The sequence below is a fragment of the Podarcis pityusensis genome, assembly GCF_964106645.2.
Source record: "Podarcis pityusensis genome assembly, chromosome: 3".
NCBI lineage: Eukaryota > Metazoa > Chordata > Lepidosauria > Squamata > Lacertidae > Podarcis > Podarcis pityusensis.
In genome coordinates, this window is record NC_138026.1 from 7,524,730 (window position 1) to 7,552,619 (window position 27,890).

Here is a 27,890-nt window from a genome sequence, read left to right on the forward strand (position 1 = left end):
TATGTGGAGGAGCGTGGAATTGAACCCAGTTCACCAGATTACGAGTCTACCGCTCTTAACAGTGGCCTGCTTTGGTATAAGGCAGCTTTCTATATTCTCTTTTCTCCCTTTTGTCTACAACCAGAGCTCGCTCGTGAGCTCCAAGGGTTTACACATTGACGGCAGAGAGATAAAGGACACCTCCCCCCGACACACTCATTTAAACACAGAACTACAAATTCCCAGCAACCTTAACAAACTACCATTCCCAGGAGTCTTTGTGAGAAGTCGTGTGCTTTAAATGGGCGTGCTTTAAATGTACGGTTTGGATCTACTGGTATGTGGGGTACATATACTGGTGGTATAGTTACAGCATATCCTCTGTTCTGTCATGGTAACATGGGGTTGTATTCAACTAAATAGTGGAAGCCACCACAAAAAATATTTCCACTAGTGCAATGGGGATTCCCTCTTCTCTTCCTCCACATGCACTCTGCTCTGTCTCCAAATATGCTCTGAAAGGTTGGGGGAAACCCCAGAACAGATTTAGGAAGCGCACAGGGAAGGAGAGGGAGAGACGGTTCTGTTGTGCAAGGAAAATCCTTGTGCCGAGGGAACCTTAGCTGTAGCACTAGGATGACCACCCATGGGCACAGGGGTTGCTGATATGAGGCCCCTTTTAAAAATTCTTCTCCCCCTCTCACTGCCCCACATTAAAGTCAACGAGATGAACGTTCTTTGGAATATATCTTCTGAATACCAGCTGCTGGAAACCATGAGAGGTGCTCTTGTGCTCATGTTCTTCTCCCTGGTTTCCCACGAGCATTTGCTTAGCCCAAAATAAGTATCTGATTGGTGAAAACGGGATGCTGGACTAGATTGGCCTTATCCAGGAGGGTCTTTTTTGGATCTTATGTTCTTAGCTGCTGCAAAGATGCACCATAGGTGCGATGTGATCATGGTCTGTCATAGTTTAAGATACAGCAGAAGTGTGTACCTCCTCTGTGCCATCCATCACACCCACCTCTCCACACCATTTTAGCCATGCCAGCAGTTCCACTGGCCTATCTTGGATATACTGCTGGTGTATCTTTTGTGCTAGAAGTGTAGCTCAAGTTCATGCAGTGTGGCAGGGCTTCCATCAAATCCCACAAACCATTAACTACCAGCTCTCAGGTATAGGATTGCTCTGTTTCTCAACCTTTTCCTCTGGCCCAGCATACCGGATAATAATGTGAACCAGAAAACTGCATGGAAACAGACAATGAATTACAAATGTTCTTCCTCTTATTCCAGATGTATATCAAAATCCTTCTAATGACTTTATTCATGCAGCAGGCATGCTCCTTTTCTTTTCATTACTATGTCATCCTAAGCTTCCCTTCCAGCTAATTCCTGCAACAGGTTAAGGCAGAATATAATAACATTCCAGCTTTCAAACATGTTTTGACATAATTTGCAAAGTACATTTTGAGAGGGTAGTCCAAGAAGAGAAATACACACACACACTGCGTTTCAAACTTTAAAACAAACAATTAAATAACAGCAGCTCTGAAAGTGCAAAACAAAACAACAGCAATGTGTAAAGCTGCCACAATTGTATATAGAACACTCTTTTCTGCAGATGAGTTCATTTCTAGTTCCTTCTGTGTAAGATCCTTATTTGGGCATCTTATCTTTCCAGTTCAGCTTCCAGGATTTCTCCCCAGGTGTCCACATCCATGGGATACATGCTCTTTTCTGGCAAGGCAACACGGGAATGAATATTGCTATATTTCCCACTCAGCCATTCATACTTCACCTTGCTTTTCCAGTAGTTTCTCAGGAGCGTGACCTGAGGGTGGGAATATGAGAAAGCCATGAGCAATGAATTAAATTGGCCCTCCTCTTAATTAGCCATTGTTTGCAAATCATTTCATAAATAGAACTAAGGACTGCTTATTCCTGTTGCTAAATGTGACACATTGGAACTTGTTTCATGCAGGTTGTACGATGTTAAAATACTGCTAATGCACAAGGGAAGGTAAAAGAAATAAATGAGACTACATACTAGCCATTATAGGTTTAACATTTGCTCTGCTGATCTATTCAAGCATTATATATGGAAACACCCTAAAACTGAGAATAACTTACACCAGAAAAATGTATTTGCAAGTTAAAATGAACTCTCAAGATACAGGTTTACTACTGCCCACTAGTGGACTATGGAAATATTTACCCTAAGGCTAGGCAATGTGGTATCATCTAGATTTTGCAAGCCTTTGAACTCCTATCATATCTGACCATTAGCCATGTTGTGGGGGCTGGTGAAAGTTGTAGACCAAAATATATTGAGGTGTGTACAATGTTGGATATCCTTGTTTTATAGCAGTGCAATGTAAGATTAAGAGCCTAACAAGCAAAGCAATTCAGTAATTACTATGGCACCAGACATGTGCTGCAACGGTGCTAGCCAAAGGGCTATTGTATCCAATGTATGGTTAGGAGATGATTATTTTCAGAAATAATCAAAGATGATTATTTTCAGAAGCCTTGAGAATGCATTGTTCTCTTTTACATATTGTTTTTATTGATTAAAAGGAGAGGAAGCTAAGATATGTTTCTCTGTACTATTATGATGCTATGTCAAACCACTTTGTTAAATGGGAATGGTACTGGAGGTGAACAGCCCTACCAAACGGCAATTGAGCCTAACAACTTGGGTGCTATTGTGCTTGGACTGAAGATCTGAATGCAAGATCTTCATTCACCACCATAGTTTCAACAGTCAAATGTTTACCTTCCATGAATAACCGTTTCCTCTGTCGTCGTCAATCTCTCGCTGACAGACAGCCCTTACAGTCAAGCAATGATGTTTCCATAAATCATCACAGTTCTCAATGGTCTGATTCCAGCTTTTGCATGTCATTGCAGCACTGCATAAACTCTGAATGTCAAGTTCACTAAAAACTTTTAAGCTGACTTCTAGTGGGAACAGCTGCACAAAATCTCTTTGGCATGTTTTTATCTTCTGCTCAGAGGGTTGAATGGACAATTTCTTACAGGTAGTACTGGCAACAGTCTGCTTGTTTCTTCTGGAAGTTGTCTGCTTAGAGCCTTTCTTCATAATTCAGATATTGTTAAAATACCAACCACCCTTTCTGGAAAAAGTAGAATTATCAATGAATGCTGTGTGGAACTTGTAACATCAATTCTGCTTAGAAACACTTAACTGATTATTGTTGGGCCCCATCTGCACTACACATCTGAAGCTGTATCATAGTACATTAAACACTCATGATTACCCCAAAGAATCCCAGGAACCGTAGCCTGTTATGAGAGTTGTTAGGATATTCCTATTCCCTACACAGAACTACATTTCCAAGAGTTCCGTGGGAAGTGTAGCTCTGTATGGGGAATAGGGGTTTCCTAAAAGCTCTCAGCACACTAACAAATTACAGTTCTCAGGATATTGGCATGGGGGAAGCTTTAAAATGGTATGAGACTGAATGTGGGGCCTGGAATGTGGGGCCTTAATAAATGCAAAAATGCACAGCAGTCCTTGCTTGGGCTGCAAAACAGCACTGCTCTTTAGCCTGCTGAAAAAGGAGACTGAGAGGAGATTGAGAACTGTCTTCAAATATCTTAAGGGCTGTAACATGGAAGATGGAGCAAGCTCATTTCTCCTGCTCCAGAGGGAAGGACCTAAACCAATGGCTTCCAGTTACAGGAAGAGAGATTTTGACTAAACACCAGGAAGAACTTTCTGACAGTAAGAGCTGTTCGACCGTGGAAAGGTGGTGGACTCTCCTTCCCTGGAGGTTTTTAAGCAGAGGTTGGATGGCTATCTGTCATGGATGCTTTAGTTGAGAGTCCTGCTTTGCAGGGGATTGGACAAGATGATCCTCAGGATCCCTTCCAACTTTACAATTGTATGATTCTATGTTTTGGGACTTCCTCTCTTGACACTATTTCCCCCCAGGTTTTCATAATATGTATCAATCCTTTTGGGATCATCCACGCTTCTGCTTGTCCTGGGCCACTTTTAAACCTGCTCTTTACTGTGGAACTGGAGCAAACACTGGTCAGGTTTTTCACATACTGATGTTTGTGCCAATCCGGCAGAAAAGAGTGGGTTTCCCCAAGGAAAGCAGCGGGGCAAACTGAAAACTGCTTGGACCCATGACTAGAAAAGCCCCAGGCAAGAGGAAAGCATCTTGGACCTGTGCTTTCTAGCCACTGGACAAGCTAAGTGTGGACAAGCCTGTTAAATGTGGAAATAAAACAAAAGGCAAACACAGAAGTAGCAACTGTTTGGATTTGAGGAAGGGGAAATAACTATTGTAAAGACATATGAGTGTGAGTTGCATCTAACATAAAGAGCCATTAGATTTTTCTGGTTTGGTCCTCCCTCCGAGTTTAAAATGTATTTATTTGTTTCTCTCCCTCCCCCCAATCACCCGAGTTAAAAACGTATTTATTTGATTTTAATTTAAAAAGTGGCCACGTGCAATTGGTGGCTATGCAACTGCTCTGAATTTCTGTGACTATTTGGGCAGCTAGGCCTTATTCTTATTATTAAGTAATTAAATTTGTATGGACTGTGAGCACCAGAAGGTGCTAGTTACTTTGGGTCAGTTTATCGAGAATGCAAGTGTTTTGAGGAAAATGTTTTGTATGTGTTTTTCCTGGTAGCCCTGGTAAGTTTTGACAGGATTGAGGCGAATTGACTCGGCCAAGCTCGGGCAATGTTTGTTTACACGGCCAGCTGTGGCCAATGGGAGCCTCGGGATACTCTCCCACCACGCCCCCAATCGCTAAACCGGCTTCCAGTTGCGCCCCCTCCCCTCCCCTTTCTACTCGGGGATTGGATGTCTCGAGCGCTCGCGGCACCGCCGTCACCACTCGGCCACGCGGGGCCGCCTCGCGACTCGCCGAAGCGCCTGCCACTCACCTGCGTTCGTCCGCGCGCAGCGTCCGTTAACGGCCCAAACGGTTTCTCCATTCGAACGCCATTCGTTCCCCCAACCGCTCAGTTGACGTAATCACGGAGGCTCTGAGGAGAAGCTGCCGTCGCCGAAGTGCGTTGTGGGGGATGTAGTTTGATAAATAACAGGGGACTTTCGTCTTCTTCTACTGCTACTACTATTATTATTATTTATTTTTATTTTATTTTATTTTATTTATTATTTTTATTTTTTGTTTATTTTCATTATTTTTTTTCGCAGGCCGGAACTTTTTACCTCAGTTTCAGTGGAGAGGCGGAGCGGAAGTGGCGAGGCGGTCCGCCCGTGTTTTGCGTCCCCCTCCCTGTGAGAGGCCCTGCTGGACCTTCATGCCAGGGTTTGAGTTGGCGCCGGCGGACGGGGGTTGCCCCGTGGTGCTGCCGCCTGGGGAGACAGTGATAGGAAGAGGTGCCCTGCTGGGAGTAAGTGCCCCCCTGGCGGCGCTCCAGAGGTGTCTGGGGTAGGCGGGTGGGTCGCGGTGGAGTTGGTGCAAGAGGAAGAAGACGGAGATCTTAGATCATAGGACTGTAATGTTGGCCTGTATACCTGAAGGAGCGTCTCCACCCCCATCGTTCTGCCCGGACACTGAGATCCAGCGCCGAGGGCCTTCTGGCGGTTCCCTCGCTGCGAGAAGTGGGGTTACAGGGAACCAGACAGAGGGCCTTCTCGGTAGTGGCGCCCACCCTTTGGAACACCCTCCCTTCAGACATGAAGGAAATAAGCAGCTATCCTATCTTTAAAAGACATCTGAAGGCAGCCCTGTTTAGGGAATTTTAAAATGTTTAATGCTGTATTGTTTTTAACACTCGATTGGGAGCCGCCCAGAGTGGCTGGGGAAACTCAGCCGGATGGGCGGGGTATAAATAATAAATTATTATTATGTAGGAGGGGACCACATGGGTCATCTAGTCCAGTCCTCGGCCATGCTGCAATCCTGCCCCCAGGGTGGGCTCGAACCACCAACCTTCTGGTTAACAGCCAGATGCACTGACCCATTGCGCCACACAAATATTTGGGAGCCAGTGTGGTGTAGTGGTTAGGAACGGTAGACTCGTAATCTGGTGAACCGGGTTCGATTCCCCGTTCCTCCACATGCAGCTGCTGGGTGACCTTGGGCCAGTCACACTTCTTTGAAGTCTCTCAGCCTCACTCACCTCACAGAGTGTTTGTTGTGGGGGAGGAAGGGAAAGGAGAATGTTAGCCACTTTGAGACTCCTTCGGGTACTGATAAAGTGGGATATCAAATCCAAACTCCTCCTCTTCTCAAACTCGTGATGCCCGCCTCCCCCCAGATGAGACTGTTGGTTCAGCTGGCCCGGTATGTTCCAAATCTGGCTAGGAAGGGAAGGCTTTCCAATTTTTTGGCTGCAAATCTTTTGCAGCATCTCTCCGAGAGGAAAAAAGGCATACAGCGGCTACTCCAGGTGGTTGTGGCTTGGTGGCAGGGAGCCTGCTTGGCATGCAGAACGTCCTCGGTTCAGCCTCCTGAGTGGCATCTCCAGACTGGGCTTTGGAGATGGAGAGGCTCCCTATCTGAAATTCCAGAGAGCTATTGGTGCCAGTTTGTGCAGACAACAACTGAGCTAGAGGGACCAATGGTCTGTGTAAGCCAGCTTCCTATTTATTTATTTAGGATGGGCCATAGCACAGTGGCAGAGTGTTTGCCTTGCAAGCAGAACATCCCAGGTTCAACACCCTCCAGTGGCATTTCCAGACTGAGCTGGGAGAGAGAGACTCCCTGTCTGAAATACTGGAGCCCTTGCTGCCAGTCAGTGAAGACAATGCTGAGATAGAAGGACCAGTGGTATAAGGCAGTTTTCTGTGTTTGTCCTACTGCAGTGGCTCTCCATAGATCTGGGCTTGGGTTACTCTCTGAATAATGTGTCTTGGAATCTCCACTTTTAGGTGAGAGACTGGGAGACTTGCAGTGGAAGCTGCTTTTTCCCTAGAGTCAACTAGGTTTAAACTGGGTGTTTTAATATTATTGTATTAATGACCAAACATGCTATAACAGAACACACAACTACATGCAATCTTTGTACAATCCTAGGAATTCTATCCAGTATGTTTATTCTTGTAGCTCCCGATGCATTTTGCACTGCATAATCTGGTGTGCAAAGAGACAGACCTGGTTGGAAAGCCAGCTTTATATACATGCAAAGACACTAAGCAAAATTAGCTAAAGGCATACCGAGAGGCTCCCTTTTCCACCTTGTGTTATTGGTGTGTGTGAATTGCACTCTAAGGGTGTACAGTGGTACCTTGGGTTACAGACGCTTCAGGTTACAGACTCCACTAACCCAGAAATAGTACCTCGGGTTAAGAACTTTGCTTCAGGATGAAAACAGAAATCGTGCAGTGGTGGCATAAGAACAGACCTCCGGAACAAATTAAGTTCTTAACCCGAGGTACCACTGTACAACTCACTGCTGAAAGTTGTCTTCCTGTTGCCCAGCAGTTCCTTGCATTGGCTGAAGCTGAGCAAACTGTTGCTGTTTCTTCATCTGATGTGTTAGGGAAGTTTGCACGAGTCCCTCACACATTAGAAGTGTATATGGTGGGGTTGTGGGATCCCAGTTAGTATCCTAGTTTTCTAGTTAGCAGCCCTACCCAAATTATGATATCTGTTCTGGCCCCATAGGCCACCTCCACATGAAGGAGGATCCACATTGGTCCAAAATGGAGGATTTCTATGTACATAGAGCTACTTCATATGGCTGAATGTGCAATCAGTGAACAAAGGGGCTAGCTAAAATGACCAGTGTTCTCAGTGCTCAAGGCGGGTTGTGTAAACCCTCATAGTTACACACAGTTTTCTGCCCACAAGTCCAGGAGTAGTTCCAGTTGCTGCTGTCTGTTGCTGGGAATATTTTTAGCAGCAGGTGGAGAACACAGGGTGAAGAAAGCACTGTGAGGGGAGGGGGGCCTTTTCCCCATTCCCCCCCCCCCTTTTCTCCTGAGTTGTGTTGTCTTTTTGGTCAAGTGCACTAACTGTATTACACACTAGAGGTCACAATCCACTGATACTGTAAATATATCCCCCTCACAATACTTTTTGAAGCCCATAGAGTATGTTAGTTACCCATTTGGAAGTAATCAGAGGATGTTCTTGGGAAGTGACTTCTCTAAATTCAATTATAATTGCTTTAATTACTTTTCCTCTTAGTTGTATTAGTTTCTTGTGTTTGTTAGTTTGTACACTTGGTATTATATTGGTGCTTTTAATTACTACCCTACACTAGTTGTAGTGCTAGTTTATTAATTTCTACTACTCTTCCCTTTGTAGGCCAGATAGAATTTATCCATAAGGCATGAATTTGGAGAGTGAACTTTTCCTTGTAGATGTCCTTTATAGCTAAAAAAAAAATCACCCCCACCCTCAATATATTCCTATAACCAACACATATCCTACTTTATATTGATGCTCCAAGCATCTCTATAAGATCTTAATAAGTAACTTTAATGTTGCAACTACACAAAGTATTCTAAACACCGTTGTCTGGAATTACCAATTTTCCCTAGAATGAGTTATCTAAATAGAGGAAGGTTTTAGGAGGGGTTTTTTAAAACAGAAACCAAACACCTCCCTCCTCTCATCATTCAGTTGAAACTCATCGGTATAAATGGAAGGTAGCTTCTTATTTTGATAAAACTCAGATTTTGATAAAACTCAGATTTGCTTTTCTTGGCTTTGATGAACGTTTTAGCATTTAACTTGTCAACAAAGTGAACAATATTTTTATACTAAAAAGTGAAGCTAACAAATTTTGTTATCACAGTAAAAACTATATAGTAGCTTTATTATTTTTAGATATCTTTATTGGTGGGTTTTATGCCCCCACTGTTGACATCTGTCGGTTTTGTGTCTTTACAGATTACAGATAAAAGAGTATCCAGGAAACACGCTATTCTGAAGGTAGTTGGTGACCAGCTTAGCATCAAACCGGTAACTGTTTCCTATTTCTCAGTATAAGAAAAATAATAAAAATCAGTCTTGGAGGTTCTGATTTTACATGTTCTAGCTTTCATCTTTAATGCTCCAAACAGAGATTGGGATAAAAAAGGTAATCATATTCCAAAATAAGGTAATTAGGCCTGAGTCTGTAATTAGGCCATATCATCTGTAGTAAGAGTCTCTTCTTAATTTGCAGGTCCATGTAAACCCCTGTTTTTATCAGTCAACTGAAAATGACCAACTATTGCCAATGGATACTGATAGATGGCATCAGCTGAGTCCAGGTGACAGATTTTCCCTGCTAGTAGACAAATATATCTTCAGGGTACTCTTCAATTCTTCAGAGGGGGAAAGTCTGCTAAGGTAATGCTATCTGATGTGAAAATCTAGAACAAGTGTTGTTTGCAATGTATAACAGTTTCATCTTTCCATACTGTAGAAGTGGGGAATCTGTAGTCTTCAGATATTGTTGGACTTCAGCTTCCTTCATCCCTGACTATGGGCCTTGCCGTTGGAGTCTAGCAACATCTGGAGGGTCACAGGTTCCCCAGCCTGACTGTATAATATGCTAAATAAGTCAAAATTTGTTTGAGTCAAGGTAATAGCCATTAGCAAAATATATTATTTATCTTGTTGGTTGTTTAGCACTACTAAGATGTGCCGTCTATTTCATGGAAAAATTAAGATGCTGTAAAAGGTTCTAAATTTGCACAATGTTGTTTGAAGATTATGGTACAGTCATACTAGTATATATTATCTTAAATGTCTAATCCTCCTATGATGTTAGAAGATAGAAAAAAGAATATTTTCCTGAGAAGAGAAAACAATAAGAGTTGCTATGCCAGAAAATTAAGTGCAAAAGTGAAACATCACAGTGACAGTAGAATTTTTTTCTGTAGTATCCAAGAGAGAGAAAATTGCTTTTTTATCAAGTGTTAATGATAAATGGAAAGAAGTAGCATTGTTGTCTCTGCTTTCTGCTTACAGAACAGTGTAGAGCAGTGGTTTTCAACCCATGTTCCATGGCATCCTGGGGTGCCTTGAATGATGGTCAGGGGTGCCATGGGCAACACTGGCCTCTGTCCCTCTTTCCTTTCCTCCCTCCTCTGATGTCTTCTTGCATCTCTGCTTCCTAAGGCTTGCACAGCTGTTTGTTGCAGCAGCCCTGGCTACAAGCTCAGCAGGCGAATGGTGCCTCTGGGGCTGGTCAGGGGGTGGTGATTTCCAGGAGCTGAGGTGGCCTTGGAGTAAGCAAGCCAGCCAGTCTGCCAGCCCTTGCTGTTGGGAATGGACAGATAAGTCCCAGGCCCCTATGGGACAGTGCGAGGAGGCATCTCTTTTGGGGTGCAGGGGGGGGACTCAGAAACCAGGGGTGGCAGCAGTAGCTGCCTGAAGGACTCTCAAGGAGAGGCTGAGAAAACACTCCACAAGGGAGGGTGTCAGAGAAAGGGTGAGAGTCTGTCAGCTCTGCAGGCAAGGTGTGACATAACTGATTAGTGATACACCATGATTATTTTACAAAGAGCCTTTGTGTCATGCAATAGGAAAAATGGGAACCTCTGTGTAGAAGACATACCAAATCGAGCTACCTCATCACTTCAGCAAACCAAGATGCCTCGCAGACAGCCTTTATCACAGCAAACAACATCCTCCAACAAGAGCCAACTTTTGGAAGTAAATTCACAATTAGAAGAAGCAGCTGAAACCCCAAAGAAGGTACCTTATCAACGTTAGGGTGCATAGCAGACATGAATAGATTGTGTTTTTGTTATGGACAAGTTGATGGAACTTTATGGGATGACTGGTGTGGATACATATTGAGCATGATGGCATGGAATAGACCATGCCAAAGTTTCAAAGGTTCTGTTTCTGAATAATGTTGCTTGTTCCTTTCTCAAATTAAATCTTAACAGCTCTGTCTTATGTGTTAGACTTGTTTTCCAGGTTGCATGAGGCAGACTGACTGAAACCAACTGTGCCACTCCACAAAGGAGACTTAATGTTGCATCTGGTCAGCATGAAACTATTTTCCTTGTGAAGGAAATATAATACAAAATGTACCCAAAATGATCTAGGATACATTTCCTCAGTTCCTTTGTGCCTTCTTTAGATATTATGCCAGTGCCTGCTACGCTAAACAAGGACATGTATTTGGTGAATCACCAATTTTCATTTTAACAAGGTTTCTGTCTTGCAGTGTGGGCTCTGTGGCAGTATGTGTGGCAGAATACACGCATCAAATAGCAGGTCTTTCCACTTTCAAGATATTGTGGGTGGTATTCTCTTTGTCTCTTCCTGCTTTCCAGTGTTTAGCTGGGGAGAATGAAGTAAGAATGGATGTCACCAGTACCTTGGTGGGAGGGAAGAGCCTGTCTCTTAGCACTGTAGCCTCTTGCCTTTCAGCCTTGAGTAGATGAAACATTGCTTAACAAGGAATAACACAAGTTACTGACATAGTTGCACAAATCCAGTTATGGAAATCCTAATTATGGTAACTGAATCCAATATATATTATGTGTACCCAAGTCCTACTTGGAATAGACCTATTGAAATTAATGGACCTAACATAATCTGTCAGTTAATGTCAGTGTCCTGAGTAGGACTCTTGTGCAGGACTAGCACTGAATTCCACTCATTTATTTCACAAATTAATGTCATATTTTTCAGTTTTCTGCTAGCATTTCTGAAAATGAAGAAGTAAGACTTCCTCAAAGGAAAAGAGTTCTTCCAGCATGGATGCTGCAAGCAGACATAATAGTCCAAAGTTCATCAGCCTCAGGTTCAGGAAGAGGTGAGTGTGCAGTTCACTTATTATGCAACAGTTATTCTGGGAGACTTTACTCTTGTCTTCATTGCATTCTGTCTTCTTAAAAATGTGGTTAACACAACTATACAAAGTCTGCACATGTTATCAGTTTGATAATACTGTGTTGTTTCCACTTCTTAGTCTCTAGACCATGAAACCCTGCAAGACTTTATGGTGCTCCCCTCCACATTATTGATTCTGAAAGCCTTGATAAAGAGGGAATTGGATGCTCCTGACCAAACTGATAGGTTGTATCCCCAGTTGAAGATAGCAGACATATTGTCAGCTAGGTTGCTTCACCTGAAGGGAAATACATGTGAGGAGATATGCTTACTGAAAATATTCTAGCCATCCTTATATACTTAATGAAGTATTTCTGATAAAAAGTACAAAGAAACCAATTCTTTAATATAATAGCACCTAAAAGTATTGTTATGGTCTATATCCATTCTTCATTTTGTGTGTATATGGGACACACCCAATGGAACATAGAATTTAAGCATAAAAATATGAATATGTTATGCAGGCAAAGTATTTGACAGGAAATGCAGAATAGCAAAATAGGTTTAGTTCTTGAGATTTCAACTGTCTTAATTATTTAATTGTTTTATGAATAAAATATTGAAGGATCATTAGGTGGCCTACATGCAGTCTGGGTAAAGATTCCTGCATTGTAGGGAATGACCCTCAGGGTCCCTTCCAACTTTACAATTCTGTGACTCAGTTCTATGATTAGTAAGAATAGGACTAAAAATTTTGTAGAAGACATAGCATATAGATGATACAGAATAATCCAATCACAGAATTGTAGAGTTGGAAGGGACCCCAAGGGTCATCTAGTCCAACCACTTGCAATGCAGGAATCCGGCCCACATGGCTCTGCTTAGTGAAGGAGGTTCATGGAGTTGCTGGTTGAAAGCTGAAAACAATTGCAAAGAACCCAACTCTTCAGAAGTATAAGCATTTTTACAGTACTGTTGGCAGGTGAGTGCATATCTGGACCAAGTCTGCACTGACTGGAGTTGAAGAGTCCATTTTCTTCTGTCCCGCATCACAGAGATTGGAGTGAGGTGTTCACCAATTGCTACAGGCTACTTAAATTATATTGTCTAATTTTGTGTTGCTCATGTTGAGGATGGTACTCAGTTTAGTGAAGATCCTTACAAATCAGCATTAGACAAACTTGGATAGCTCAGTTGGTAGAGCATGAGACTCTTGATCTCAGGGTCATGGGTCCGAGCCCCATGTTGGGCAAAGGATTTCTGCATTGCAGAGGGTTGAGCTAGATGGCCCTTGTGGTTCCTTCCAGCTCTACAATTCTATGATTCTAATATAATTGATTTTAAACAGCAGAACTGTGATGCATTGTTGTCTGTTTTTTTTAATTGTATTGTTTTATTGCATTGTAAAATATTACAACATGTGCAGTTCTTCAGAGTTTGAATACCACCATTTCTGATAACTAATGTCATTTGCAATTTTTTATAGGAAATAGTGGAGAAATAAAACAAAGTCCAGGGGAAAAGCGAAAAAGGACTGAAAACGAAGATGCTGCCCTTGCTACACAGGTGTTGTAAACAGACCTGCTCTTAGTTGCAGATATTTAAAACTACTGTTTGTACTGTGTTTCTATACCCTATGCAAACCCTTTTTGTGTATCAGGACTAGCAGTCAGTAGAAGAGAGGCTCCCCTCTCCCATAATATGTGCACCATGTCTTATCTGGTGTTGTATTGTTATTGTTGTTGTCGTTTAGTCATTTAGTCGTGTCCGACTCTTCGTGACCCCATGGATCAGAGCACGCCAGACACTCCTGTCTTCCACTGTCTCCCGCAGTTTGGTCAAACTCATGCTGGTAGCTTCAAGAGCACTGTCCAACCATCTCGTCCTCTGTCGTCCCCTTCTCCTAGTGCCCTCAATCATCAGGGTCTTTTCCAGGGAGTCTTCTCTTCTCATGAGGTGGCCAAAGTATTGGAGCCTCAGCTTCAGGATCTGTCCTTCCAGTGAGCACTCAGGGCTGATTTCCTTCAGAATGGATAGGTTTGATCTTCTTGCAGTCCATGGGACTCTCAAGAGTCTCCTCCAGCACCATAATTCAAAAGCATCAATTCTTCAGCAATCAGCCTTCTTTATGGTTCCAGCTCTCACTTCCATACAGCACTACTGGGAAAACCATAGGTGTTTTTTTTAGAGTACTAAATTTGTTCCATACTTGGAAGCTCTGTCATGAAAGCTTAACAAAAGAACGACATGAATTCTGTTACACTGAAGACTATCTTTCTCCGTGTCCCTTTGCAGTTAACTCATTGTTTTCCATTCTGTTGCTAAAGTCAGACAAATTTGAACAGCCAATTCCAAATGGTTATCATTGGATGTGCAATTCAAGTGCTAGTGCACTGAGTTATGGGTATAGAGTAGCCTCCTGGAAAGCCAGTTGCCAGGAAAGAGAGAATTCCTTCCAGTTCAAATGACTTCATGACACACGGACAAATGTAGGTGGCAAATATTTTTTGTGACTTCGATTTTTGAAGTTGGAGTAGAGCCAAACAGCTTGATTTTAATTACAATTCCTTGGAAGTACGTATATCACATAGATTTTAATTGGTTTTATTTCCAAATAAGTTTGCTTAGAATTTCAACCAGAGGGCAACCAAAATTATAGCTTGAGTTAGTGGATAGAACTATCACAGAATTTTGTGTGTGGTGTGGGATTTGGGAACTGCAGAACTAAAATTGGCTGGCAAAGCCACATTAGCTTTTGTGCTTCTGTGTATTACCCAAGAGAGATTCTATTAGAAGAATTGGATGTTTTCAGTTCATACTAATGAAAACAAGAGAGATGCTCATGTCCAATCCTTCAATATCTACTTTGAAGATATACATATGTTTAATGTTGGTAACTTCAAATCCCAGTATTTTCTTGGCACAGTAGTGGAAATTATTCTTGAAACTCTTCCTGCAATACTAATTGGACATTTTTCAGTCAGGTGTGTTAAAGCATACAATGCAGGCTGTCTTTGAAGACACAGGTGGAAAGCTAAAGTTGCTCAGGATAGCTTTGGAACTGTTTTTGCCCTTCTACTCTATCAAGCACAGAGGCATGCATGGTCTCTTTCAGTAATGTTTCAAGCCAACTTCATCTTTCCCAATTCAGATTCTTAATTCTGTAAATGTTGCTTTCTCTAAATATGGAGGTAGTGCCCCCTGCTCTCCACATCTCCATTCAAACCCTTCATCAAATCCCTTCTTTCAGGCCTGTGGCTTCATTTCAAGATAGCGTGCATAGGATTGTAGCCATAATTGTGACCAAGGTTAAATACATATAACTATAGGCTCCCATTCATACCCTTGACTCTTCCTCCTGCCTTCTATTGTTTTCCTAATAGTTTATATTATAAGCTCAATGGGGACAGGGACTTGTTAAGCTTTTGCTCTATAAAATGCCATGTACATTGATGGATTAATCCAACTTCACTAGGCACTATTCTTCTGCAGTGTTGTGGGCTGAAATCTGTTTCATGAATAATTTCACACTTATTTCCACAGGATATAAAACATCTATCTGCTGAACCTGTTGTGAGAAAAATGGAAAAGAATGAAAGCAAAATGTTACCCCAAAGAGCTGTAAGCCCTACAGGGCAATGTAATCGTCAACTTCATAATGAAGAGTTACAGCTCAACACAGATGGACTCACTTGCCAGCCTGCTGAAATGGATACAACTAATAAAAATGAAAACAGTTTGGAGAATGTTAAATGTAATCCTGAGCAATTTCATCAGGACATGTCACAAACTCCAGTTCACCAGGGTGAGATTCAAGAGCTTCTTCGCAATCCGTCTACCGAGACAGGCAATTCTAATGTAACTGGAAGTCAAGATGTACCACAAAACACTGACAACACCAGACACCAGAGGACAGCTTGCCTCTATGGGAGAAGCTGCTACAGGTAAAATCAAATTGTCAATCTCCTAAGTGAACTGATTCAGATAACCTCCTGCTGTATAGTAATGTAGTCTGTGGGCAGTGGAGGTCTTATATTGCCAGCTTTTAGGTTAAAAGCCTGCTTTAATTAAGCTAGAGTGAGCAGATGAGAAGTGAATCCAGGGGATTTTATTGAGATAGATAGATAGATAAAGAGTGTGATGCTCTGTTAAGCAATATGCAGTTTAGGTAAATAAAAAACAATTTCCTCCAGGAAATAGAAACAGAATTCTACACGGCAATAATAGCATTGTAGCTTGTACTATGAATAGCCTTTAAAAAATTGTACTGAAGTTTTGGGGTGGAAGATAAAGTTTAACAAACATTGTGGTGCTAAACTTCTGCACTTGGATAAGTCTATTGAGCTTAGTAGGCAGATCCGCAAATCTGGAAAAATTGTTCTTGCATTGCAAGTAAAATGAATATTGGAACAGAGCTTATCAACCATCTGCCAGGATGTACTGTTTGCTTAACTCGTAATGGCTATCATGTAACATGCACCGGGGACTGCAAGCGTTCTGAACATTTTATATACAGTTAGATAATCCTGGGGAAAGTCCTCTTTGAGTAGACAGAGACATATCTGATGTATTTGTAACAATGGGTGTATTATCTGTTATTCCTCAACATTCTATAAGTAATAATGAAAGGAAATCCAATCTGGATGCACTCCTGTGATAAAAGTGGATTGGAAGCAAGAAGGAATGGCATGCTGAAGAATTACTGAAATAGCTTTTCAGGGTAAGAAAGAATAGGATATTTCAGGGTAAGAAAGAACAGGATATTAGTGTTCTGTCCTGTAGATCACCATAACCAGGGGGCTGCATTTAGAAGATACATGCTTGATTTAGTTTGTTGCATGGCATGGCATTTTTCTAGCTCTGTTTATATGAATTACATATTTTCAGTATAACTTATGGTGTCTTTTTAATTTCACAGGAAAAATCCTATACATTTTCAGCAGTTCAGTCACCCCGGAGATAGTGATTATCATGATACGGAATCTGTAACTCAAGCTGACAATGATAACAGACCTGAATGCCCTTATGGAACTGCTTGCTACAGGTTAGAAATTTTGCCTACTACAAATTATTACTTTTAATATTTTAAGAGAGGGCATGTACTTATATCTCTGGAATTTTATTTTAAATTGTGATAATTAAATATTTCAAACCTATCCTGACATTTGATGTGTCAAATGTGCCTTATAATGATAAGCTTAAAAACACCTGGTGAATATATTACCTTTGCAGATAAAATTTTAAGTACAGCTTTGTCTAAACTGTTGTTAAGGGCTGTGAAACCATGGCAAACCATGGATAACAGTTCTGGATGGTTTTGCAATGTTGGAGACTGTTTCTTGACCAAGTTTGAGCAACAAACCAAGGTTAAGTGTCGTGTCTGTACTGGACAGTTTTGGCTTGCTTCAAACAGGGTATCCGCTCTGTTTCACTTGAGATCAGATGGGTGAATACAATGGAGGTCTTTTTGATAATGGCACTGAAACTGTGAAATGTCCTCTCCAGTGAAATACTCCAGATTTCCTTTCTGGTTTTGGGTAACTGTTGGAGGACTCTTCAGAGCAGAATGTCCCATTGTCAGCTCCAACTTATAACATGGGAGCCACTTTAAAAACGTTATCATGTGTGTCTATTACTCCCCTATTCCCAGCTCAGTCAAATTCAGAGAATGAAAGGGCTGTAACAGCTGTATAGAAAAGAAAAATTTAGCAGGCACAGCTGGTTTTGTATTGGTGAGAAGCTTGTTGAATTTCTCTCCCCTGCACAACTACTAAAAATACAGGAGTAGCAAATTGAAGTCCAGTTCCTTATAGGTAAAGGACCCCTGGACGGTTTAGTCCAGTCAAAGGCGAGGGAGCCGGTGTTTTTGCACTGACAGTTTTCTGGGTCATGTGGCCAGCATGTCTAAACCGCTTTTGACATAATGGAACACTGTGATGAGTGCCAGAGCACATGGAAATGCCATTTACCTTCCCGCCACAGTGGTACCTATTTATCTACTTGCACTGGTGTGCTTTCGATGTGCTAGGTTGGCAGGAGCTGGGACAGAGCAACAGGAGATCACCCCATCGCACAGATTTGAACCACTGGCCTACTGATTGGCAAACCCAAGAGGCTCCGAGGTTTAGACCACAGTGCCACCCACATCCCTTTTACAAAGTGCCTTATCCAAAGTGATAGAAGCAGGGCTTTTTTCAACCTGAACTTGCTGGAACTCAGTTCTGGCACCTGACAGGTGGGTGCCATTGCCATTATAAGAGAACAAGGAAGGAGTTCATTGTGAGTTCTGGCACCTCATTTTCTAGAAAAATAGCACTGGATAGAAGTACAGTAATCACTTTCCACAACTGGGACACCATTTCCTGAGTTGACTAGACCCAACAGAAGATGAGTGTAGGTTCTCAGAAAAGTTCGACTTGGCAGCACCAGAAAGATGTACTCAGAAAATGAGACTTGGTACACCACTTTCAAAGAACCACATGTAACTCTAAAAAGGCAACTCTAGGGCGAGGGGAGATTAGGGTGGGGGAAGATTGTGGGTTGTATCTGGTGGCTGCATGACCTGCAACCTATCTTTCTCTTCCCCTCCTATCCTTCCACTACCACTTGCACAAGGTTCCTCTGCCCCATTTCAGGAGATTTCCCCCACCCCTCCACACTCAAGCACACCACAGCCCTGTACAACAAATCCCACACAGTTCAGGAGCCCTTCCTAAGCCTCTGGAGAAGATTTTCAGGGCTGCAGAGGAGAAGGAGGCTTGGGAAGAAAAAAAAATAGTAGTCTGAATTGCCATCTGCAACCAGTAGATATAATTTTGTTTTGAAGAAGAAGAAGAGTTTGGATTTGATATCCTGCTTTATCAAAGCGGCTAACAATCTCCTTTTCCCTTCCTCCCCCACAACAAACACTCTGTGAGGTTAGTGAGGCTGAGAGACTTCAGAGAAGTGTGACTAGCCCAAGGTCACCCAGCAGCTGCATGTGCAAGTGCAAATTACACAATACATTGATTTTAAAAAAACCACATACAGTAAAACCACATAGTTGATTGGTTTACATTCAAGGCCTCTTAAAAGTAATTTAATTTTCCTGTTTTTTAAATACTCAATACTTTGTACTGTATACCCTCTTAATCTTTCCATTTTTGATAGATATATACATCATTCTTCAATACATTTAGATTGTCCAACAATAAAAACTTAAACTAAGGGCTCAGACTGAAATCTTATTCATCTGGAAGTGAGAAAACAAACCTCCAGTTTGATTAAGCAACATTGTACTTGTCCTCCCTTTTTAACAAAGATGAAAAGCATTTATTTTGCCTGCCTTTTTTCTTTCTCTCCCTGAAAGGATCAGTTAAACACTTTGAAGTTACAGTACACAAAATAACTGATTTCCCCTCCCTCTTAAACACAACCCCCTGGAGCATTATGGTTGTAGCTTTCAGTGGTTAGAAAATATTATTAAAGTTATGAAGACTATACAATGGGAAGTTCAGGTTTCATCTCTTTCCCCCCCACCCTGCCTTTTCTTTGCAGGAAAAATCCACAGCACAAGCTGGAATACAAACACACTGTACCACCAGGTAAAGTGCTTTGGTTTCATTATATAAGAAATGTAGAGTCTATATCTGTTAATACAACTGAGTGAGGAGGACCGAACAGTGGGCCTAGATGATGCTCAGCACGCTCATAAAAAGGGATGCTTTTCGTTGTTAAGATTTTCAAGCTAAAAATTAAACTAGCCAACAAAATCAAATGCTCATATGGTACAAATATAATGCAGCTGTATTGCAGCTGAGATACAAGAACCTGTCCATACCTATATGCAGTAACGTAACTATTTCTCAGAGTTTAAATGGGTTTGCAGCGTAGTCCTTTGCATGTTCACTCAGAAGTAAGTCCTACTGTGTTTGGTGGGATGTACCCCCTTATGTGTATGTAGGATTGAAGTCTTACAGTGTGATCCTATACACATTTACTTTGAAATAAGTCCATCTGAGGAGGTTACTTGCTCCTAAGTAAGTGTGCTCAGATAGCAGTCTTGGACCTTCTCCTTCCCCCAGGCTTTTAGGCAAACTGCTTTTGAAAGTCTGCTTTCAAAGACAGCCAACAATATGGCAAACGTGGTGCATGCCTATTGTTCAAAGAAAAAAGGGGGGGATCCCATAGGGCTATTGCAAGCACCTTGCATAAGTAATAATTCAATTCTGTGAATGGAGCAGTGTCCATGCTCACAGTACAGGCATCATACATGGGGCGTTGGTTCAAAGGCTTATATGTGTACCCAAAAATCTCATATAGCCAAAATTACATTTGGAGCCGCCTCGTGGCCAGCCAGACCATCTTTTATATGGCAGCTAGTGGGGGCGAGTGGAGATCAGAGGTAGGATGAAGCTGGAAGCCCCAAGCAGACCTGGTGCTTTTCACACTGGATCTGCTTAGGGTTTCCAGCTTCCTCCCATCCTTCCTCTCTTCAGCCCACGTTTAACCACGTATGGTTGAAATTGTTGTTGTTGTTTAGTTGTTTAGTCCTGTCCAACTCTTTGTGACCCCCTGGACCAGAGCACGCCAGGCACTCCTGTCTTCATGGTTGAAATAGTGTGTTAAATGTGCAGGAGATGCAAATTCCCTGCTCAGGACTTTCTTGCCTCTTCTTTCCCTTTGCCACCCCCTGTACCTCTCAAAAGTCTTGGGGGAAAGCCATGACTGTTTGAACTGGTACGATACTGCTTTAAATGTGTGTTGCAGATGGGGGCTTGGATGAAAATCACACACACACACACACACACACACACACACACATACACACACTGCCATTAGCTAAGGAAGAAAGCCACACTGCCATTAGCTAAGGAAGAAAGTCAAAGGATGGGTTTGGGGTTTGTTTGATTTTTTTTTTACTAAGGCTAATAGCAGCTGGGGGCGTGTTCATTGGGACTGCAGCTGAGGAGAGAAGAATTAAGCATCTCCCCATGCACTGTGGTCCCATTGAAAATTACCCACTTCCGAGAACTTCCTGTGTAGTTCGGTTCTCAGATACTATTAAAATATGGAACGGTTCATTTCTATTGTTGCCTTGGTAATGGTATTTTTTTTGTTTCTTTAGAACCTGAGAGGAGGCAGACAAGACCGAAGGCTATTAAAAAAGGTTAGGATACTGTGTATTTCCAAAAGGTACAAGATAAATAGCTCTGATTTCTCTTGTACTTTCTGTAAGCAGACAACTTGCAGAGGGTTGGTTTCTCTTTGAAATAAGATTTACTTTGAACAATATTAATAAGAAAATATACAGGAGCAAATTATGGATTTGCTTTTACAGCCCACCTTTCTTCAATCATGGAACTTGAGGGTGTTTACTGGTGGTCTCCGTGGAGTCAGCCACTGCTGAAACCCAGAACTGCCCTAGCTAGGACCTCTCCTGCATTTAAAGAAGAGTGGAGCTCTTCTTATCATTCATTTGTATATTGCTGGGTCTCCACAGTGCTAATCCTAATATTCAAATATTCTATATGATTAATACAACAAGCTTGACTTAAAAAAGCTTTGTAAAGGAACAGTGGGTCCCTACTGAATTCACATACAAAGACATGGGGTGGGATTCAGCTAATGAGTCCCATCAGAAGCCCTGCATAAGGAGTTCCACTTTCACAAAGGAGCTTCCCCACCTCCTGTGAGGCTCCTCATGGGGTCTCTGCCATGGGAGCATATTCACCAAGTGCTTTTCCAGCTGCACTGGCTCCTGGTGGAGTACAGGGTCAGGTTTAAGGTGCTGGTTTTGACTTTTAAAGCCCTTCGCGGCCTAGGACCCTTGTACCTACGGGATCGCCTCTCCTGGTATGCCCCACGGAGGACCTTAAGGTCCATATATAGCAACACCCTAGAGGTCCCGGGCCCTAAGGATGTTAGATTAGCCTCAACCAGAGCCAGGGCCTTCTCAACACTGGCTCCGGCCTGGTGGAACGCTTTGTCTCATAAGACCAGGGCCCTGCAGGATCTGATCTCTTTCCGCAGGGCCTGTAAGACAGAGTTGTTCCACCTTGCCTTTGGCTCAGAATCAGTTTGATTCCCTCCCCCTTTTTTCTTTTTCCTTTCTCCTCCTATGATGAGATTGCTCCCTAATGGTTTTAATATTGTATCTTAATCTTTTAAATTGTATTTTAATCAACTTGTTTTTATTATTGGTTGTTAGCCGCCCTGAGCCCGGTCTTGGCCGGGGAGGGCGGGGTATAAATAAAAATTTATTATTAAAAAAAATTATTATCTTGCAGCCACATAGAGTTCCATCAACCTTTATTACACGCTGCAATACACAATGAACCAGAGTTCATATTTCCCTATGAATCATCTCACTGGGAAGGGGAGGTGTCACCTCTTACATACCCAACTGATCGCTGTGCTCTGCAGGAGAGGGCCTCCAGTAGTTACAATCTCATCAGGAAGTTGGTTCATGTGATGTAGCAGCACCTACCCATTTGAACTCCTCCCATTATATATCACTTTCTTTTCTGTGCTTCTTGAAAACCACCCTCTTCCCACAAGTCTTTTAAGTAGATATTTTTTAATCATAGTCTTTATCTGTATTTACCTGGGAATTTAATTTGTATATGGTTTTTATTTATTATTTTGAATAACTTTGGAATATTTCATGTGAAGCACTTCATAAATTAAGCAATTATTTTTTTTAAAGGTAAGTGTGACCATCAAAGCAGAAAGAGGAGCAATGGCTAGAAAACCTTTGGTTCATTAGTTCTTAAAGTATTCACCCTTATTAGGAGACCAGTTGCTTAATGAGTACAGTGGTACCTCGGGTTAAGAACTTAATTTGTTCTGGAGGTCCGTTTTTAACCTGAAACTGTTCTTAACCTGAAGCACCACTTTAGCTAATGGGGCCTCCTGCTGCTGCGCGATTTCTGTTCTCATCCTGAAGCAAAGTTCTTAACCCGAGGTACTATTTCTGGGTTAGCGGAGTCTGTAACCTGAAGCGTCTGTAACCCGAGGTACCACTGTATAGGGAACTGCCAGGTTTTTGAAGCATTTTCAGAGGGCAGCATCAAGCACACAGCACTGACACTTCCCAATCTTTTATTTTGTTATTGTCACCATGATACCACTTTTAGGTTCCCCATCCTAAATATGCCTGGAAGGACTAATTGGCTAAAGAATCTCTGCAGTCCTGCTACAGTAGTTTTGATTTATATAGCAAATTGTAAAAGCTGTTCTTAGGAACATTGCAAAGAGAATGTGCTGCATTCTCATTTCGAGACTGTTGACATAAATACCGTATGTCTTTTATTTAAAAGTGCATGGTCATAGCAGCATGCTAAGGAAATAGAATTACATTTTGAATATAATATTTGTCTTAACAATGCTCTGGAAATTAAGAGGGATGATCTGATGCTTTGATTGAAAGCTCATTTACTTGAGTATGTTCCACTCATACAGGTTTTGACTAACTTTTAAAAAAGTACATACTGTATGTTTAGTGTCATGTATCTGCTCATTTAAATCAGCGTTTAGGTCACTGATGGTTAGTCTTCAGCCTGTAATCTTGACTGCATATGGTATAAATAGCACCAGTGTAGTAGCTCAGCAAAAGATAATACGATTGTTGTTGTTGTTTTTGTTTAGTCATTTAGTCGTGTCCGCCTCTTCGTGACCCCATGGACCAGAGCACGCCAGGCACTTCTGTCTTCCACTGCCTCCCGCAGTTTGGTCAAAATAATATGATGAGGGTATTTCAAATATTTTTGCAGGCCTACGGAAAACCTGGCACAATCTATTGACTCTCAACAGTTAGAAGGCTTCTGCTTTGCAAGGCAGAATAGAGACTGATGGTCATTCAGGTTAAAACCTGAGTACAGTGGTACCTCGGGTTAAGTACTTAATTCGTTCCGGAGGTCCATTCTTAACCTGAAACTGTTCTTAACCTGAAGCACCACTTTAGCTAATGGGGCCTCCCGCTGCCGCTGCGCCGCCGCCACACGATTTCTGTTCTCATCCTGAACCAAAGTTCTTAACCTGAAGCACTATTTCTGGGTTAGCGGAGTCTGTAACCTGAAGTGTATGTAACCTGAAGCGTATGTAACCCGAGGTACCACTGTACATCTTTACTCAGAAATGTGAAGGCCCAAGAGGGGAAAACCACATGCACGCAAAAAGATTTCCACCATTTTTTCTAAAGCCTCCTTCCCCAGCCTGGAAACTTTTGAACTATGACATTTAAAAGGATATAGAAGCAAGTTTCAACCCAGGCAAACCTTCCATTTTTAGAAATCCATGATAAATATGAGAACCACAAAGAAGCAGAAATCAGTAGCTGAGAAAATAAGGCTACTTAAATTTAAAGTAGTATTCATAGAGTCTTGATCTCTCCTGTTGCATTTTCTCAGTTCTTTTTATTGGAAATGATTGCTTTATGTCTGCTTAATACTGGAGCACTGGGGAAGATAGTATCCACAGGATATAATACTTTTCCTTCTTTTGTACTATAATATTGATTATTTCTCCTGTTTTTATTGGTTTGCCTGCTCATAAACTGCTAAAATGAGATACCAGATTCTTTACAATTTAGCAGCTTGTAGAAGCTTGCGGCTCCATTTGTCACAATAACAGTTTAAAAAGTCAGTTCAGTTTGTACTTCTAGTCTGAATAAGCCATACTTTTAATATGCCAAACATGATCTTTTAATGGCAAACCAAGTAAAACATAATACAGTTTATGTTCCTAAAGTAACAAAGAGAATTTGATCTCTAAAGGACACTTGACAGCTGTATCAGGTTATCTGTGAGAAATGTGCTGATTCCTGGACATTTGTTTGTTAACATTGACAATTCAAGTATATGAAATTGTAGTGCAAGACATGTGAAAATACGTTAGCTGTGTGTACCTTGCATTGAAAAGGACCACCAGTTTAGCATGGGAAGTAGTTGTTGGGAAATAGTTCTTGTAAGGCCCCTTTCCTGAATATCTTCCTTACAACTTTTCAGCTACGCTTCTTTCATTTTCAGTCTATAATGGGTAATAGTGAGTTAGCAGAAGGTCCCCTGTCAGTCCCCTGCCCTTTCCTAAAATTCACTCTAGTGAAGGAGGTTAGTGTTAGAAAAGGCAGAGGCATCTGGATGCTCCAGCCCATGTGTTCATGTAGCTAGGAGTTTTTTTGTCAGGACATAGAAGGTTCTGCTATCACTGGGAAACTCCCAGTTCCAAGAGCAGTGTGGTGTAGTGGTTAAGAGCGGTAGTCTCGTAATCTGGGGAACCGGGTTCGCATCTCCGCTCCTCCACATGCAGCTGCTGGGTGACCTTGGGCCAGTCACACTTCTTTGAAGTCTCTCAGCCTCACTCACCTCACAGAGTGTTTGTTGTGGGGGAGGAAGGGAAAGGAGAATGTTAGCCGCTTTGAGACTCCTTAAAGAGAGTGAAAGGCGGGATATCAAATCCAAACTCTTCTTCTTCTTCTCTCTGACTTTAATGGATGTCCACACCATGCAAGCATCCAGGATTTAAAGATGCTGCTGTAATCCCTACCACCATGCCATCAGGATAAATTTTAGCAAAGGGCAGTAGAGAGTGTTGGTCAGCAGCAGAATTGCTGGACCTGCGACAGGTCCAGCACAAGTTGGACCCAGACTTGAGTGGAATTGTAGGCTTGGCTCATACGATATACGATATCTTTATTGTCATTGTCCCATGCAGACCTTGATTGTCCCATCAATGACCTTGATTTACAAATTTTGGACAAATTTTCATATTGTTGCTCATATTGACTAACGTGTAGCATCTTACACTCGTATAGCAAATTTAACTGTAAAGTAACTTGTACTGGGAAGATCAAATGTTAAGTGATATGATTTAGTTGATACATTTCAGATATTAAATAATATTGTGGTCTTACACCACTATCATTCTAGTTTTTAATCTTCTTTTAAGGGTGTTGTATTTTTTACTCTACAGGAAGAAGTGTTTTGGATGATGATAGTGATAATGATGGTGAACCCAATGAATACAATTTGAATGACAGCTTTATAGATGATGAAGAGGAAGAAGAGTGTGACCCTACTGATGAAGACTCTGACTGGGAGCCAGATTTTGAAGACAAGGATGATGAAGATGTTGCCACACTTCTGAAAGAAGCACAGAAGATTGTTAAAAGCAATAAGTAGTTGTACATGTATTGCAAATGTAGTGCACAATTCAGTTGAAATACATGAAACGTCCTGAATTCAATTTGGTTTAAATGGTTCACTTTAACCCTTAAATCAAGTTGGCATAAATGTTCTCTTGATTCTGTCCCTTGCATTTAAGAAGACAAGAGGCAATTTGGAAGACAGTCATAATAATTTATTGATACCAATTTATATCTCAATATATTGAGACCAAATAGATTGTTTAATGAAGAAAAATATATTGGTCCGGTGGAGAGAGGTTACTCCAATCCGATTAGTGTGAAGGGGATGAAAGCATTTAAATCTGGCTCAATAGTGCCAGTTGAGTGGTAATTTGCCTTCTAAGAATAGTGGTTTAGATGAGCCTTTACCTCGAAATCATCTCTTAAATTTTGCACTCATGTATACTTAATTTATGTAAACCTTAAATGCTGTTTCCTCACAGCTGGTAATGTCTGAGAGAAGGTCATGTATTTTGAGTTGTAACACTTAACACTACTGATTTTAATGCCTGATGTACTGTGACACATACGGTGTTGAGGCTTAAACTAGGAAGTTTTTATTTACATTACTAAAATTCATCTTCATGTTAAATGAAGGGAACATTATGTTGCATATACGTAATCATCATATACACTAGATCATGACAGCTTTAGATGGACAGTTAAACAAAGTTGGAATTTGGTTCATTAGCTGCCAAACTGGTAACCAGGCTGTAAACAATCACTGTCTTTCATATTCCAGCTAATACTACAAACGGCATTTGTTTTCTCTCTGTATTTCAGAATAATGTTTATAAATTTATGATGAAAGCAATTATGTCCCAAATCTCTCTCCAGTATTTTTGTTCTTCTAAAAGTGGTTGTACAATACTACGACACTGTTTCTTTACTCTGAAACATAAATCCCAGGTGACTTGGCTTTGCACTGGAATCTGAGGCACAGGTTTGTCTGTAAAAACACTGATTTACATTTAAATATGCTGTGTAGATATTGAACATGAAAGTCTTTTTGAAAAGTAAATAAATCAATATTGCCACTAGCCCTGGGTAAATAGCAATTCCCCCAGGTAAACAGGCGAGTGGCAGCAACTTTTCACCCCTCTCTGCAGCAGTACATGTTTTAGATTCCAGAAGAGTGTTTTGCACAGCTGTTAAGGGCAAGAGAGTCAGTCTTTTCATTTTAATGACTTTTTCCAAGTTGAGGAAAGAGTGTTGCAGAGCAATCCCAATATTAACATTTTGTTCACACAATAACTTCATCCAAACTAGGGATAATGTGCCTCTTTTGTAATCAGTAGGTCCTCCCCAAAGAAACTTGGGCAACCAATTGCACAGAGCACTTGATAGTATCCTGCAGATAGTGCTCCTTCATATAACTTTGTGAACAAGATGGAGAAAGAAAAATGGCTCTGTTATTATTTTTCTTTAATTGTTAGTTGTCCTGAGAATGCTCCAGGGTTTGAGAGTGTTATATAACTGTATTAAATAAACAAGATTCACCTGAGGTTTACCCTTCTGATTTAACATTTTAACTAGTGAGTGGATTGACCTAACGGTAGGATGTGAGTGCTGCCATGGAGATGGACCCATACAGAGCAGGGGTAGTCAGTGAGGTGCCCTTTAAGTGTTGCTGGACTCCCATCATACTTGATCATTGGCCATGTTGGTTACTCCTGATAGAAAGTTCAAGCAGCGGCCATTTTGCATGTGGACAATTGATGCACGGCCGCTGATGCACAGGCCCTTTTGGACCAGGAAGAGGGCAGAACACAAGGTGGGTCAGGCTTACAGCACTCTGCTGATCCGTGTGGGGGACAGGAACGGAACCCCTGTGCAAAGTGGTCTCTGCCTGTAATCAAGTAGGTGCTGTTCTGTATGGATATGTGTTAATGAAGGAAATGATTAAACAAGCTTTGATTTTGCAGATATATTATTCCACCTCTACCCGCCAATCTCAGCAGTGAAAGATTTCAGGTGTTTCAGCACAAACCTTGAGGGT

General features: G+C 41.6%; 2 protein-coding genes across 5 annotated transcripts; one reads left to right on the forward strand and one right to left on the reverse strand.

The window, feature by feature from the left end:
- Nucleotides 1-1,278: 1,278 nt before the first annotated feature.
- On the reverse strand, nt 1,279-5,044 carry FBXO48 (F-box protein 48). 2 transcript variants are annotated; one of them, XM_080999412.1, is made up of 3 exons: nt 4,913-5,044; nt 2,759-3,119; nt 1,279-1,813 (listed from the first exon to the last, which is right to left on the reverse strand). In XM_080999412.1, the coding sequence occupies exons 2-3, from the start codon at nt 3,083-3,085 to the stop codon at nt 1,652-1,654; spliced, it is 489 nt and encodes a 162-aa protein (XP_080855538.1). In that variant the 5' UTR covers nt 3,086-3,119; nt 4,913-5,044; the 3' UTR covers nt 1,279-1,651. The 2 variants fall into 2 exon arrangements, with proteins under 2 accessions (XP_080855538.1, XP_080855537.1); XM_080999411.1 differs by lacking the exon at nt 4,913-5,044 and adding an exon at nt 4,587-4,760.
- APLF (aprataxin and PNKP like factor) lies at nt 4,901-26,705 on the forward strand. 3 transcript variants are annotated; one of them, XM_080999197.1, is made up of 11 exons: nt 4,901-5,039; nt 8,839-8,910; nt 9,116-9,282; nt 10,464-10,635; nt 11,587-11,710; nt 13,214-13,293; nt 15,271-15,671; nt 16,646-16,771; nt 19,264-19,310; nt 20,834-20,875; nt 25,678-26,705. In XM_080999197.1, the coding sequence occupies exons 3-11, from the start codon at nt 9,170-9,172 to the stop codon at nt 25,884-25,886; spliced, it is 1,314 nt and encodes a 437-aa protein (XP_080855323.1). In that variant the 5' UTR covers nt 4,901-5,039; nt 8,839-8,910; nt 9,116-9,169; the 3' UTR covers nt 25,887-26,705. The 3 variants fall into 3 exon arrangements, with proteins under 3 accessions (XP_080855323.1, XP_080855322.1, XP_080855321.1); XM_080999196.1 differs by lacking the exon at nt 4,901-5,039 and adding an exon at nt 5,201-5,386 and having other exon boundaries at nt 20,834-20,901; nt 25,678-25,815; XM_080999195.1 differs by lacking the exon at nt 4,901-5,039 and adding an exon at nt 5,204-5,386.
- The last annotated feature ends 1,185 nt before the right edge of the window (nt 26,706-27,890 follow it).